At 32.6% G+C, this 17,246-nt stretch overlaps 1 protein-coding gene across 1 annotated transcript in view; it reads left to right on the forward strand.

Moving 5' to 3' along the window:
* Positions 1-15,139, forward strand: part of Dazl (deleted in azoospermia like) — a 15,587-nt gene extending 448 nt beyond the window's left edge. Inside the window, exons 2-11 of the mRNA XM_010612787.1 lie at positions 5,649-5,786; positions 6,037-6,128; positions 6,773-6,824; positions 7,235-7,298; positions 7,389-7,528; positions 9,183-9,254; positions 10,004-10,054; positions 10,625-10,738; positions 11,768-11,866; positions 14,987-15,139. Of these exons, the coding sequence (XP_010611089.1) occupies positions 5,649-5,786; positions 6,037-6,128; positions 6,773-6,824; positions 7,235-7,298; positions 7,389-7,528; positions 9,183-9,254; positions 10,004-10,054; positions 10,625-10,738; positions 11,768-11,866; positions 14,987-15,046 (882 nt within the window). The 3' untranslated portion in view covers positions 15,047-15,139. The remainder of the gene's footprint in view (positions 1-5,648; positions 5,787-6,036; positions 6,129-6,772; positions 6,825-7,234; positions 7,299-7,388; positions 7,529-9,182; positions 9,255-10,003; positions 10,055-10,624; positions 10,739-11,767; positions 11,867-14,986) is intronic.
* The last annotated feature ends 2,107 nt before the right edge of the window (positions 15,140-17,246 follow it).

Below are 17,246 nucleotides of genomic sequence, written 5' to 3' on the forward strand. Positions count from 1 at the left end.
AGGCCACGGCGGCATCCGCGAGGTGACACCAGGCCTGAGGGCGTAAGAACTGGTGGCCTTGGGGGAGGGGCGCCTCAGACGGAGGTTACCCCCGCGTGGAGGGAGGGGCCCAGCCGCGTGGGAGGAGCCTGCCTACGGGACGTCCTCACGGTGGCCCACTGGCCTCCTCGGGCAGGTGGCGACCAGCAGTACTGCTCGCTCATGGGGCAACGGTATGCACCACGTTTTCTGTTGCCGTCTCGTTGAGTCACGAGAGTGAATCCGGTAGCTGCTTCTGAGAACTGTAGACTTTATAACACAGGGAACATTTGTTTCCTCTGTTGAGAAACTAGAAACTTTTAATAAAATGTACATTTTGTAGATGCCGTTTTGGGTATGCTTTATGGGAGCCTTTATAAATGCAAAGTCGACTCACTACACTACCATGAAAGATATAATTCTGTGAACACATTAGCCATCTATTAAGTCAGAAATGTGTATAGACTCCTTAATAATGGTTCTATTTTAGAGATGAAAAGAGGAAATTTATACACAATTACATCACAAATCTTAAAAATTTATTTTAACGAGTAATATGTTTTCCATATTGATAATTACTGGCCACAGTAAATTATTATAACTAATAATTGGCGATTTTTTCCTCCATTATTAGAGGTAAAGTGATAAAATGCTAATTTTTTAAGATTATAAAATCACATTTGCTTGGAGGCTGGGGATTTAGCTCAGTGGTTCGGTGGCCTGCCTTGCAAGCAAAAGGACCAGAGTTCAATCCCCGGTACCAAAAAAAAAAAAAAAAAATCACATTTGTTCATTTGCAAATAATTACAGTAAGAAAATAATCTTAATTACAAAATTTGAGACAATTGTTAGGTTTGATGTGTATATGTTCAGATTATTTGTGTGCTTATATTGCATATAAATAGGTAAATTTTATTTTATAATAGTTGTGTCATACAATACGAGTCTGCATCTTTCAATTAATATAGTTTGGAATTATTCCCAAGATAAATTTAAGGTAATTTTAATGTATAATGTAAGGGTTATACCATTACCTGTTTCATTGCATTTATGGTGGATTATTTTTCAATATTAAAACAATATGGTAATGGATATCCTTCTATAAATATTTTGATATGTTTTACTATTAATTATTTCAGGTAAATTTCCAGAAATGGAATTACTGGTTGAAAGAGCCCCTTTTATGGCAATTAAAAAAAAAAAAAAGTTTAAGCTACCCTTGGTAAAGCATGTACCATTTTATTTCCCTTTTCTCCATTCTTTTTCCAATGAGAGGTATTAAAAACTTTTCTAAATTATCAAGCTAATAATGCAAAACATTTCACTATATTGATGTGCCTTTGAAAAAATTAATTGAAGTGGGTTGTGGTGGTCCATACTTGTAATCCCAGCACTTGGGAGGCTGAGGCAGGATTGCTTTGAGTTTGAGGCTAGCCTGGGCCACATAGCTCAAGGCCAGCCTGAACTACAAAGGGAGATTCTGTCTCAGAATACACACACACACACACACAAAAAAATCATTGAAGTTGAAATTTACCATTAATGTGTTTTAAATTTTTTCATGAACTTTCTGCTTGTGGTGGTTTTTTTGGTTGGTTTGTTATTGTTGTTGTTGTTTGGTTTTTTGAGAAAGGGTCTGTAGTTGAGACTGACCTGGAACTCATTATGTAGCCCAGGGTGGTTTTGAACTCACAGCGATTCTCTTGCCTCAGCCTCCTGAGTGCTGGGATTACAGGTGAGTGCCACCACGCCCAGCTTTCTACTTGTGTATTTTTTATTAATTTAAAGAAATATTAATATTAGCCTTTTATCACACATAGTGAAAAATTCTGTGGTGGTGTTAAGAAGGTGCCTTTACCTTGGTCCTAATTTCAGTGGAAACCACTCTAGTATTTTCACTTTAAGCTCCATAATGAATCAGAATTAGGTTGATAGAAAAATAAGATTCACCTGTTTTCTGTTTTATTCAGCTTTTTAAAAGAAGTAGAAAATGAACACTGTATTTTATCAAATGCATTTTCAGTGATAAAGGAACAGATTTCCTAAAAATGGTCCATCCTTGCATTTCCAATATAAACTATTCAATTATGGGACTTTAAAAATAGGCTGCTGGAATTTTTCATCTTTGCAAATGGACAGGGGTGTACCATCTTGAGGCTATATTTAGCTTTGTAAAATGCATTACATAGTACTAAAAGATTTTTAAGAAGAGTACAGTATTTGAATTTGCCTTTTTCTTCCTCTGCCTCTTCTACCATTATTTCTGATGTCTTGGGTGGTTCCCCTACTCTTGATGTAGGATCGAATATTTGTTATATTAAGATTGTTTTGTAAAAGATCTACATTTTTCTAGAAAGTTGGCTATTTCACTTGAGATTTCCACACTTATTCCCATAGTTTAGATGTTTTTATAATCTATGGTCCTGTCTTCTTTTTCACATGTGATATGTAATTTTGCTCTCTTGCTTATCTTTGCCATTTGCTCATTATTGCTTGAACACCTGCAACTCAAAAATTCATTCTTGGATTTACTTAGTTTTTCTTCTTATTTTCATTTCCTGTTCCTTTAGTTTTAGCCTTTTGAAAAATTAATTTAAGAAAAAAAATTTCCCATTAAGTTTATTGGTACAGGGCTGGTGATTTAGCTCAGTGGTTGTGCTGCCTGCTTCAGAAGTGCAAGGACCCAAGTTCGATCCCCAGTACCAAAAAAAACCCAAACAAACCAAAAAATAGTTTATTGGTACATTTAAAGGAAACATTACAGTTATATTTATCATTGGGATCTTTTACCTTTACATATTATGTTTTGCTTCTTATTTTTTAGCCTTTTTATTCCTTCCTATTCCTATGGATGTAACTTAGATGACCACAAATTATACTTTTTCTTGTTCAATACATCTAGATCTGTTTGCTTACCATGTAGACATAGTTACTGAATTAAATAATATTTTCAACAGTGGTGACATCCCAAGAACTTTAATTATGATAATTTTCTTCAGGTTTTCATTATCTTTGTCATTTGGATATCAAGATACCACAGGGGATATATTACCATAAGTAGCAGTAATAAAAATTACTTGATGAGGGCCTCCAAGCGCATCCTTATTTACTATCCTAACATTTTTCATTTCAAAGCCCACCAACTCATTTGAAGGTATAAGTAATACAAATAATTACATTTTACATTTAATATATTTTATATGGTGGTGGTTATGATCATATTTCAATATCAAACTTTTGCACATCCTGAGCAAAAATATTTATAGAGTGTTTTTGGTGATAGTATAAAATGGTTTCTTGATTATGGATATTTTATATGTAAATTATAGTTATATTCATAGTAGGAATCTTTAAATCCCTGTTTAAATCCTGTTAAAATGGAGTACAGTACTGTACTTTGTTAGCTTTGAGCACCACCTGCTGGCTAAAAACAAGGACGTGGTGGTACCTTAATTTAAGATTACACTGTTAAAGTGATTAAATCAATTTTATGTTTACTATCCCAGTTAAGAAGAGAGCTAATTTATAAGACCTAAGCCAAATCCAGACTTCCTATGCCTTTTTCTCCTCCTTAACCAAATTGCTGTTGCCTCAGACATCCATTTCATTTTTGTAAATAGAATATGAGAATTAGAAGACATCAGAGATCTTTTCTATTTGTTTTTCAAGCAGGGAAGTGGAGGTCCTGAAAAGACTTATTTTACTGAACACTGAAAAGCAAGGTGTTCCCCAGCAGTATTTTTCTCTTCGGCTCTATTAGCACTATGACAGGATTTCTCAACCACATTTCTATTCAAATTTGGGGCCTAGCAATTCTTTGTTTGGGGGATTATCCTTTATGTTGTGGGATGTTTATTAGTATTCTGGCCTTCCATCCACCAGAGGTTGGGAGTGTACCTTAATGTGACAACCAGAAATGTCTCCAAACATGTTAAATGTCTTCCCTGATTAAGTATCAATGCATCGTCATAACCCTTTGTTAACCTAGCAGTTTCTGATCAGATGTTACATCTCAAAGATACATCTATTTGTGGTACAGAAACAGATAGTACTGTAATAGCTCATCAAATAAAAATGTATCCAAATAAAAATTCATCCACAAATGAAGAAAGGGATTAAGGAGAAAAGGAAATCTAGAATTTCAGAACTGTTTTATGTTTGGGATTTTTAATTAACTAATTGAGAAGGGGTTGATAGTTTGTCTATAGTGAAGAGAAATTCAGTCAGATCTCAAGACTCCAGGATAATGTAGCTTATGTAATACATTTTTATTTGGAAAAATTAAAATTACAAGACATTGAAAAGATGAAAAATTAAACCAGGTATGGTGCACACTCCTGTAACCCAGCTACTGAGGAGGCTGAGGCAGGAGGATTACAAGTTTCAGGGCAGTCTGGGCAACTTACTGAGACACTGTCTCAGAATTTTAAAAGAGACTAAAAATGTTGCTTGGTGGAAGAGTACTTGCTTTAGCATTGCTGAACTCTTGGGCTCAATTCCCAGGACCACAAAAGAAGGAAAATCCTAAGAATTGTGTGATACTGTTGCTTCACTGTCATGAAATACTACTCTATCATAATTAAAGGAAAATTAAGTATTCAAATAAAAATACAAATTTTGAATTATGTGTGACTGATTTGGTGTTGCCCAAACAGAAAAACATTTACTTCAAAAGATGCTTTGAACACTGTAGCATCAAGGAAAAGTATAACATCTTTTTGCAAGAGCTGTGATTTGTGAGCAAATAATGTTTTCATACTCCATTTCTAAAGTAAACCAAAAGAATATTAAAGTTGTAAATTTTATTATTTTTGGTGACCAGAAAAGTTAAGCAAAACAAATTGGTTTAAAACTTTGGTGTTTGGTTTTTTTGTTTTGTTTTTATTTTGTTTGTGGTAATGGTACTGGGATCCAGGGTCTTCATGCTGAGTTATATCCATGGCCCTTTTTAAAATTTTTTTGTTTTGTTTTGAGATGGTCTCATAAAGTTGCTGTGTTGCCCAGGTTGGGCACAAACTTGTTGTCTTTTTCAGCCTCCTGAGTACTGGGATCACAAGCGTGTGCCACCACATCTAGCTTGGTGCTTATTTTCTTTTGATGCAGCTTTTTGGGGGGGTTGGGTTTTTTAAAAGACTTATCATGCTTTTTATTAATGTACTTTGCCAAATGGTAAGTTTATTAGTACAGAGCAGAATTATTTTTTTCAGAGCAGAATAACTTTTTACAAATCTGAACTTTTATAACCAATTCATATAGTATTTCTATAAAATATAAAATTAGTATTCTTCCACAGTGTTGTACAAAAGATGGTGACAAGTAACAGTTAGTTTAGAAAAGTGTACTATAGGGCCAGGAATTTAGCTCAGTGGTATTGTTACCTGCCTCGCAAGTGCAAGGTCCCAAGTTTGATCCCCCGTACCAAAAAAATAAAGAAAAGTGAACTATATACTCCTGTTGAACTTTATGCCATTCTCCTCTAAATCCCAAGCCCAAACTAAACTGTACTGGTGACTAATTTACAATGAAGGTGATTTACACAAAATGTTTTATACTTTAAATATAAAAACTATGTTTCACATTGTGTGTGTTTTTTGTATATCTAATTATAGTATCTGCTTTCCAAATTACAGTCTTCTGAGACTCCAAACTCAACCATCTCCAGAGAGGCCAGTACTCAATCCTCATCTGCTACCACCAGCCAAGGCTATGTTTTACCAGAAGGCAAAATCATGCCAAACACCATTTTTGTTGGTGGGATTGATATTAGGGTATTGTATTCATATTTTATTTATATTTTGAAATATGTTGTGAATAATGGGATTTAGGCCCTGTTTTTTATAATTCATGCCAGCTTGAAATTGGTTTTATGTTTAACAAATAGAAACTAAAAATATTTGACCAAGAGCTGTGGGTTTCAGGGCACTTTGGGAAGATACTTCTTTGCCATCAAATCTCCTTTTATAGACTTTAAATTTTTGAATGTTTTAGTTTTTTGTAAAGTCCAGTTTTTTTCCATAGATGGATGAAAGTGAAATAAGAAGTTTCTTTGCTAGATATGGTTCAGTGAAAGAAGTGAAGATAATCACAGATCGAACTGGTGTGTCCAAAGGGTGAGTAAAACATATGTTCACCATAAATAATCAGAAATCTCAACTCTAGCATCTGTAGAATATCAAAAACACAACTTCAAAACTGGTATTCTGACACTTGAATACATGAAATTTGTTGCTTTCTTAATTGCTTTCACACAAAGGATAAGTTTGTTGTCAATTCTTTTACTTAAAATAATTTTCCTAATGTATGTATTTCCTATCTTCATTTCACACAAGTGGATTACTTGCTTTTTTCAAAGAAATTTTTTTGTGCTTTTCACCTTTTTTTTGGTACTGGGATTGAACTTGAGACCTTGTGCTCATGAGGCAGGAGGCGGCACCACTGAGCTAAATCCCCAGCCCCTCACCATATCAAATTTTAACTATTGGCTCTTAGATGGTAACTTAAATTCAAATTCATAGATAAGAATTTTTTGTTAATGAAGTTCCCACACTACTTTAATTTCAGTACACTCTGACATCAAGCTAGTTAAAATAAAAAGCAATGATATTTACAGAGGGTCTGTTATATATACTGTTCAAATATTTATTCAGCATATTATGCATTTTTATCATGACTTTTATTATTTCATAGAATATTAGAATGCTCTAAACCATGTTCTGTGGGTGATGATTTTATCTTTATTTATCTGCCTGTCTAGCTATGGATTTGTTTCATTTTACAATGACGTGGATGTGCAGAAGATAGTAGAAGTAAGTCTTTCTTATGGAAAATTCTCTTAATGCACTATTTAGTGTTAAATATATTCAGTATTGTGTAAAATACAGAGAAAGATATACTTTTGTTCCTGCTTCAAATAAAAACAGAATAATCTTATATAACTTGTCAGAACCTGTTTATTTTTGAGCATCTATCTTCATGACCTAGACACAAGACCAAGTGAAGACAAGGTAGAAGATCTTTTGATCAAATGCTACTTGATACCTGTTGACACTTACAGTACAGTAGTGAGGATAAAGTGGCTTCACGGTGACAAATTTTCATTTGTATGTACTCATCACTTTTTTTCTGATAATAGGGACTTTAGACACCTTGAGGTATTTACCCAAGTCTTAGAAGTAAAGACTTGAAAATTACAGTGTTATTACTGTTTTGTCTTCAGTCACAGATAAATTTCCATGGTAAAAAGCTGAAACTGGGCCCTGCAATCAGGAAACAAAATTTATGTGAGTAAGAAAACAAATTGTTCTGTTGAAATATGTAGCTTTTCAAAGAACTAAAAATGAGCTTCATTTCCTTTTTTTATTTTTAAAAAGGTGCTTATCATGTGCAGCCACGTCCTTTGATTTTTAATCCTCCTCCTCCACCACAGTTTCAGAGTGTTTGGAATAATCCAAACAGTGAAACTTATGTGCAGCCTCCAACCATGATGAGTCCTATAACTCAGTATGTTCAGGTAAGAATTGTTTGCCTTCCCACCCCTCATTTATTATAGTTTTCTTAATCTCCAGAATTATATCCATAATTTTTATAATAGGTGATAATACAGTCTATTTTGGAATACTTTGAATAATGGGAAATCTGTCACTTTTTTACAAATCTCTCCTTCTTAGTGTTTCTCCTTAAACTAAGAAATACTTTCATGTAGTGTGTAAGCCTTTATCTTAACAACCTCTGTAGCTACATAAAATAAATCCCCCCTTTGATGCTTCCTAAAATATTTGAAGGCAAGTTTTCTTTCTTTTTATGTCTGCCCAGTTTATTCTCTAAGGCTATGGGTTCTTCTAGCCATTTCTTATTTCTGGATACTTCAACATACAAATTACTGACTTCTGGATTTATTCTACTTCTGGAATGTGTAGATTTGTGATGTATTTTACTGTATCTATAAACTGAGTTTCTGATGTAATTTGTCTGCTCCTAGTTAATATTTAAATTAGAGTTTAACATACTACTGCCTATTGATAATAAATAACATTGGTTTTCTTAATTCATTTTCCTTTTTTCAGTTTGAAAAACTTCCAGGAAAGAAGCAACTAATAGTGAAATAATTCAGCACTATCTCTTAATTTGTCTAATTTTTCCATCTGCCTGAAATAAGGGGTGTATCTATACTTACTTTTCTTATTCTAAACATAACTAGAAAGGGCCTACTTGTTTCTAACATTTACTGTGAACTATTACAGAGTTTAGGTACTCATGTATGCCACTACTTACATGTTTTCAGGTCAATAAACAGAAGCATATGAGACTTTTTAGTATTATCTGTTTTCTAATTTTGGATTAAATGGTTCTGAATTTTTGGAAATAAAATGCAGAAAAACACTTAAGATTGAAGGAGTACTACAAATTTCCCATTAATATTGTCAAATTAATACAAAACTGTCTAAAAGTATTTTTCATAAAGAACTGACGGGTGTATTCGTTTAAATTACATGGAAATCTGTCCTGTTCAAGCCTGATTGCCAGGGTAAGAATGAACGTCTGAGTAGGGATGAATATACTAAATAAGGTAAATGGAGCCTTGCAAAGCCAGTCACTCTGCCTTGTCATTTATCCCTTTTCCCTTGCCCAAAAAGGCAGAGAAAAAGTGTATCGTTTTCTCCATGAAGCCAGTCACCATTTAGAATCTGCAATTATACATAGAAAAGTAATATTTCCATGTTTCTTTTAGGAATAATATTTTTCTTTTTTTTTCTTTTATTGAGTTTATTGGTACATTTTGTATCCTATTTTAATTTTTTTCTATTTCTTTTTTGTATCTCCCATAACTTTGTAGTTCAGTTATTTCATACATTAATATTTATAACATATCTTCTTTGTGTAAACATGATCACTTTGATCTATTTTTGTCTTTTTTTTTTTTTTTTTGGTACCAGGGATTGAACTCTGGTCCTTGCACTTGCAAGGCAGGCCACCGAACTGTTGAGCTAAATCTCCAACCCTGTCATATTTTTTTTCTTTTCCCTTATTACCTTTCCCCTACCCTTCCCATTTTCCCTACACCTTTAGCGCTTTTCTTCCTACTTCACATGGTCAATTATGAATAATATTTTTTCTGATTTAAAAAATTTCTCTTTGTAAATTTTTTCTGTAAATTTTGTTTTCAGGCATATCCTCCTTATCCAAATTCACCAGTTCAAGTCATCACTGGTTATCAACTGCCTGTTTATAATTATCAGGTAATTTAAGAGGGAACAAAATGGCTAATACTGGAATAATTTTATGGCATTGAATTTATTTATATAAATTTCCCAAATGTGTGTTGTTTAAACTAGTAAAGTGTGCCTACAATTAAAGGAAAACAAGCGTTTGTCTAGAATTAAGACTTCTGTTATTCATTCCAATTATTTAAAAATAATAGGATGATATTTGACTAGGAAAGAACTTTCTCTAGAACAGTTTTCTAAGATTTGGAATCTCCTATTTTATTTCCCATAATCTTCCATTATCAATATCAAATAGCCAAAACATCCAGGCTGACTGTCATAAAAAAATTTAGGAGGATAGGTTGAAATAAATTTATTATCTAATTCTTAAGAGCCTAAAATTCTAATTATATTTGATAATTATTTATTTTTACTGGCAGCTACAAAATAGTTTTGTGAATTTCTTCCCATAGATATGGCTATATTTATGACTTATAACCATGCCTGTGGTATTAATTTCAAGATACCACAAGTTTTCCCGAATGTTAGCAGTAGAAAACAGAAAAAGTTAGAGTTTATATATGGAAATAATATAACCACAAGTATTAGAGACATAAAGTATTTCTGTATTCTATGTTATAACAATATACTTTTTGGGGGGGTACTGGGGATCAAACTCAGGACCTTGTGCTTTCAAGTATAGATACTTTAATATTGTCTATCTCCTGGCTTTGTTAAAACAAATACAAATATTTGAATAAGTTTTGTGCCTTTTTTTAAAGATGCCGCCACAGTGGCCTGCTGGGGAACAAAGGAGTTACGTTATACCTCCGGTAAAATGAATTAACTAAATGTATATGCTTATACCACCAGTAAAATGAATTAACTAAATGTATATGCTTCTAGTCTTCATTTTAAAGTGTTTTCTTGTTTATTGTAATTTCTTGAACTTTTGCTGTGTCATATATTTCTGTAGATATTTTTTAATCCCCTTTATAGTATTATACTTCATTATTTTTTGTTAACATAATTATATACTCCACCAGAGAGATCAGTAGTGCTTTTTCTTGGTTTCATATGCTTTAGCAGTGGCTATTCTGTATATGATAAGTGCTTGGTTACTTATTGATAAACTATAATCCAAATAGTGTGAATATGGATTTAGACTTAGCACTACCTTACTACATAGTGGTTTTTCTAGATTCTAATTCTGATTATGTTGACACTTAAAGACCTTTTATAGTAAAAGACTGCATTTCAGCCATTCACTTTCAGTTTCTGAAATAATGTTTTAATATAAACTACATTAAAACTTTTACTATCAGCTCATCATTTTGAGAATAGATTACATAGAAATGTACCTGTATATCTTTTTAATTACAATTTTATCACTTTAAATACAGGCTTATACAACTGTTAACTACCACTATAATGAAGTCGATCCAGGAGCTGAAGTTTTGCCAAATGACTGCTCAGTTCATGAAGCTACTTTGTCCTCTGGAAATGGCCCACAGAAGGCAAACGTCTAATTTTGTTTACTGATAATTATATTATATATTTATTTTTCAATTTTTAATAATAACTTTAAGAAGCAGGCATCTTTATCCAGATTTAAAGGTGGAAACCATAAACTTCAGGGCTTAAGTAATCTACTAACATTTAGCTATTAATATAAAGGTTAATGAAATTTGAAACAGTATATATACTTGGTTTCTAATTCAGTGATCTTTTCCAGTTTTATTGTTTCTTATTTTTTTAAAAATCTTACTTTAGTAAATATTATAGCAGTATAATTTGGCAGAATGCAATGGGAAGATTTCCATGAAAACTGTAGTCCTTGAAAGAACAATCAGTATGAACACTGTCCACCTTATCTTTCATAAACATTTACTTAGCTAAATAGTACTAGATAATATTTAAGGTGTTCTTTCCATAACATGACAGGAGCTCTCAAGAGTGATGGGGTCAGCATTAATTGTTGAAATACTGAAGTAGGCATAGTTGGGTTTTTGAAAGAGTGAATTCCTATCATAATAATACATTCACTCTGGAATTTTTTATATGATGAATGGGTAGATATGTGAATGCCCTCAATGTGCTGAAAGCATGCATAATACTGATCATTTTTTTTTCAGTAAAAAAAATTGAGAACTAAACTACAGGCTAAATTCTCTGATACACAATTTTAAAATTGGAAAAAATTAAAATAGTTTATAATACAATTACATTATCAAGTTTTGTCTTGAATATTTTTCTTGAAACTAATATTAGAGTTTCTAGTTCTTGTCTAACAGGAGAAATTAAAGACTCTTAAGTAAAATACCACAATGTTTTAATAAAATCAGCTTTTAAAACCAGTATTCTGTCAGTAAGGTTATGAGACATTTCTTTAAAAATTTGGGAGAAAATGTACATACTAATATGTGGTAAGAATTTTGAATCATGCAAAAATTCTTAAAAATAACTATATATTTGCTAATATTTAAAAAATAAAGCCCTTAACCATAAATAAAAGAAGTCTGTATTATAAACTTTGGTTATTTCAGAAATCTGTGGACCGAAGCATTCAGACAGTAGTATCTTGTCTGTTTAATCCGGAGAATAGACTGAGAAACACTCTTGTTACTCAGGATGACTACTTCAAGGTATGAAAGGAACAACAGTATGAGAGATTTTAAAAAGTACACATGTTAGCGTTGAAGTATCTTTTTTTTTCTTTGTAGTATATGTATTTTAGTATTACGAGTTGATATTTTACTATAACCTAGTAATCTACTGTGACTGGGGTTTACCTAGCAGTGTTTTTGTAGTGCTCAAAGTTTGTCTTTAGGAAAGAGCACTGTAGCAAAAGCTTGTAATTTATAGAGTTCATAAGAGAAGACAACTGAGGGAAAATACTGGCTTAATCAAATAATGCGACAGAATTTTAGAAAGCAGAAGGTAATAATACGAATATTGGACTAAATAGGACAAAAGAGGTGAACTTCTTGAATAATAAAGAAGTGATAAAATTGAACCAGTTAGAGCTGAGTAGAAACAAATGGAAGATGATTCATAGTTGGTAAAGTGAGAGTATGGATACTTGAGTTTAAGAAAGGTCTTGTTTGTAATTCTGCTACTTCTACTGGTTTCCAATTCTGTACACAAGGTGGACAGATCACTTAAATCATTTTTTTAATATTTTTTCAGCTTTATTTGAGTTTATTGGTACATTTTAGGGATATAGTACAGTTACATTCATTGTTGGGATCTTGTACCTCTACGTGACAAGTCTAGATTCTCATTTTTCCCCTTACCCCTGCCCTCCCTTCACCCCCTCCTCCCTTCCCCATCTACAAACACTTTATTGTCATCTTTTCATTATCTCATATTTTTTTTTCTTTTCTCTTATTACCCTTCCCCCAACCCATCTCACCTTCCCTACACCTTTAGCTCCTTTCTTCTCATTTCTAAATGACAGTAATCTTATTAGGATCTTATGTTTTATTGCAGATTATTCACACCGGGGAAACTATTTGGTGTTTACACATGTGTGACTTATTTATTTCACTTAGGAGTATATCTTCAATATGTATCCATTTTCCTATGAATGAATCTATTTTCTCATTCTTTATGGCTGAGTAATATTTCATTTTATAGAAAAACCGCATCTTCTTTATCCAGTTTTCAACTTTATTAACACTCCAGGGGTGTGTGTGTGTGTGTGTGTGTGTGTGTGTGTGTGTGTGTGTTGGTTGGTGCTAGCAGTTAAACTTAGGGCCACCTGCATGCTGAGCATGTACTCTGCCAATGAGCTTTTGCATCCATTCCTAAAATTCCAGTGTTTAGAATTCTGAACTGAAGGACACACAAGAATAAAGCTCTCTTAAGGTCGAATGGGAAGGAATATTGTGTTTGGTAGGGGAAGATTTTTTTTTAGTAGAATGGTAACTCCATACTCATTGTTAACTGATTCCGGGAGGCACAACAAGTACCAAAAATGACTACCAAACAAATTGTTTTGACTGAAAAGGCTAATGAGTTATGAGCCATTTGATACTAACAAGTTCTAGCTTGCTTATACAGTACCAAATGACAAATAGTGGGACAAAATTAGCCTTTTGAGGAACTCTCAGGATTTGTCCAAAAGTGTCTGCACCACTTAACACTCAAAAGGAAGCTTTTAGCTATTACTTTTGTTACTTCAAACAGGAGAATAGCTTTGATTCTATGTATGAGTGGATACGGAGTGAAGCTTAAAGCTTTTTTCATAGTTATATCAAGGGTATCTTATAATGTAGAAGAGAAGAGCCGTAGCTAGATTAAGTTCTACATTTTTGCAACAGGAAATAAGCACATTCATTTTAAGTTGACATTTGTTCTTTAGTTGCTGCATTCATATAGTACAATATAGGTAGAGCTGAGGTTGATGACAGCTTATTTTGCCCACAGTTACAAAGATTAAATAGGTACTTACTTAAATGATTCATTTCAAAGCAGAAAATTCTGTGCATTTGAAATTGTCATCTGGTATTAAACAAAACTCTTCCTTTGAACTCCAAAGTTTTCTGCTCTTCTGGGCTATAATTCAGAAATCGGCAGCCTACAGTTGTCTGACATCTAGATCTGTTTTAATTGACTAAATGTTGTTTTATTGAAATTGAATGCATCCAGATATTTGGATATATTTACTATTTCCATTGTAAAATCCACCCTTTGTTGTCTGAAGTCCAGCCCAAAACAATCTTAGGTTTCCTACTCAACTTCTGAAAATACAAGTTTGTGGCCCCTTTTCTAGACTTAGAAGAGTTAGGATATTACCCTGTTAGGTTACATAATTTAGAAAAGTCACCCTTTTTTATATATCTGAATTTAATCCCTAGAAAAAAAGCACCTTTAAACTAATTGTTTAGAGAAGAAAATACCATTGTCATTGCTGGTTTATAGCCCCTTTCCTATTTCTAAAACTTTTTTTTCTAAGATTTTTTCTTACCGTTATTTCTTAAATATCATAGCATAACAAACAATTGCCTCAGAGTTTACATTGTGTTAGTTATTACAGGTAACCAAGAGAGGGTTTAAAATACATAGGACATGCTGGGAATGTACCTCAGTGGTACAGTTCATGACTAGTATGCTTGTGACCCTGAATTCTATTCTAGCACCACACAAAATATATACATACAATCCCCCATGCCAGTAATATGCAAATACCACATAATTATATATAAGAGACTTGAGCATCCTTGGATTTTGTCATCCATAGCATTTCCTGTAACCAGTCCCATCAAGAGAACAACTGAGTTTTAAATGTTTCTCTTCATTTCCTAAGTAATAATACATTTTCATAGGTTAAAGATACACTTTTAAATTACTCAAAACTTAGATCTTTTAGCCTACAACCATAGGGTTTCAAATTGAAGTGGAGCGCTGTTCTCAGACTATAATGTCTAACAGATGCAGGCCAGTTACTAAAAACAATACTTTTATGATATATATATATAATTTTTTCACCAGCTGTCAGTAGGGATACCATTGCCAAATCATTAAGAAATACCTAATGTGGTACTGAACCTAAGTCTTCTGTTTCAGAGTTTATTAGCCAGTCTTGATGCATTTGTTGTTGCAAAGTTCAGTGATGTTTCCCCAGAAGGATCACCTTTTTTCCTTATTATTTGTAATATTTAAGCCTGAAATAAATGTGTTCGATATTTTGTAACTTTTTAGGTCAATAATGATGATGGGAAATTTTCAGTGAAATAATAAGACTTTTCTGTTTTTTCTAGGATAAAAGAGTTCACTTCAGAAGAAGTCGCACAGTGCTTAAATCTGATCATCTCTGCTAACTTTCTAGTCTCAGGAAGTTGCTGGTTTTGAATATGAAGTCACTGAAAGTTGCTACTATACATATTTAATTCTAAAAGTTTGACAAACCATATTCAGACAAGTTATATTAGATGTCTAGTTTTACTTAACATTGAAACTTCCTCATTAGGTATTTTCTTAGAAACTCGTTCTGTGTTCAATACATAGTTGAAAGTAAAAAATAATTGAAGTAAAAAAGTTTCAAATTACAAAATAGTTGAAAGGAATAGCTTAAGGTTAAACTGTAAAGATTTTAAAAGTTGAAATTGTCATCTTCAGAGTTTAAAAGCTTAATACTTGGCTGGGGATTTAGCTGAGCGACACTGCACCTGTCTCAACAAGTGCAAGGTCCTGAATTCAATCCCTGGTACAAAAAGAAAAAAAAAAACCTAATACTTATTTTCAAAAATTGTTTTAAAAATCTATTTTGAAAGGTCAGAAATTTGATAGTTTAAATACAAGTATTTCACTTCAACAAGTACTTGTACATTGTTTTCACTATTGTGCTTTACATTTATGATCTGTCTAAAATTCACAAAAGCAAAATTTTTAAAACTGCATTTTTAATCAGTGGAACTCAATATATGGTTAGCTTTATTAAAATCTTTGTAACATAAACCCAGTAAAATAGATTCTAAACAAACAGTCCAATCAGTGGGTCTTATTACATTTATTGAAAATATTTTATCCCTTATCTAGAATCTACACATATACGTATACATATTTTATATGATTGGGATGATAATTAGGATAATTCAAATTCTGGGCCTAATTTTTTTTTAGAGAATCCACTACAAACTAGTAGGCACATAAGCTTCTTAGTTAAACATTCTCCTTTTTTCTTTTAAATTTTTTCTTTGAAATGCTAAACTCAATGGCTGTATTTTAAATTGTGCAAAATACTGGTATTAAAGAATGCTGAAATTTTTTTATGTGACTTAAAAGTTAATCAGAGTATCTGAAAATTGTTTTTATAAAAACATTAAAATATAATTATAAGTAAATTTTTATTTTCTTAGGATATTGTATTTCCTTTTGAAAAGTAACATGTGTCCCAAAGAGTGAAAGGGTAGGTAATTTTGGCATTTCTAAACCATAAAAGAAGTTTTATAAGTGTATCCAAGAATATACTAGAGTCAGACTTAACAGTCTGTCACTAGTTTAGCTGGTTTCTTTATTGGACATTGTACATCGTGACAGACAGCTAGAGCTGCCATTGTACCCACAGGCTTGCTTTTCCAATATGTACTTCATCCTTCCCGGAAGTTTGCTCCTAGAACTGGTGGCATGAGCAGTTTGAGGGCTAAGTCTTGGAAGGTAGCAGTGTGATAATACCTTTCTAAGGGAAAAGGTTGTATTGGCATCATTTAACCTGCCATGGATTTGAGTCTAAAGTGCCTTCATGGTCTCTTTTAGATTGACTTCTTCCCTAAAACATGGAGATTCCACTTACCTTAAACTGATGTAAACTACCTTGGGCTGTGTGCCATCAGTGCCCTATAATTCTTAATATTCATTCTGGATCTGAAAGATGGAGTCTTACAGGTTCTGCAAGAAGACTTTATACACCTCAGAAAGTGCCCTAAAATTTGTCTTTTTAAAAATTATCTGCCCTTTTTGGGAGGGGAGGGGGCTAGCATATTTTTACATGTATTATTCTGTGATTAAATCTCCAGCTTACTATAAATGATACCTAAATTCTAAGGAGCCGATTCTTTTTGTTCCAGTATGACCTTATTTAAAAGTAAGGAAACAAACTTTTATTTGTATATTTTGTTGGAGTGAAATTTTAAGAGTAAAGTAGAAAGAAGAGACCTTTCAAAATGGAAGATTAATTTTAAATTTAAAATAAGTTCCTGTTATCACTAATACTATCTTTGCATAAATGAATAAAACTTTTTCAAAAGTATCTTTGACCTACTTGATGTCATTATCTAAAGAAACAGTGGAGAATAGAGTAGTTAGTGTGGGACAAAGTTTAGATCCTTGAGATTTGAAAGTATAAATACTGTTTAGTTTATTAAAAGAGCAGACTTAAGGCCAGGGATTTAGCTCAGTGATTCCGCCACCTGCCTCACAAGCGCAAGGTCCTGAGTTTGATCCCTGATTAAAAAAAACACACATTTAGCTTATAAAAGAAAATTTTAGTTTATTTTGATTTCTCTTGCAAGAAATATGTGT

Source organism: Fukomys damarensis, unplaced genomic scaffold (assembly GCF_012274545.1).
Source record: "Fukomys damarensis isolate Sample0158 unplaced genomic scaffold, DMR_v1.0_HiC HiC_scaffold_28, whole genome shotgun sequence".
Classification (NCBI taxonomy): domain Eukaryota; kingdom Metazoa; phylum Chordata; class Mammalia; order Rodentia; family Bathyergidae; genus Fukomys; species Fukomys damarensis.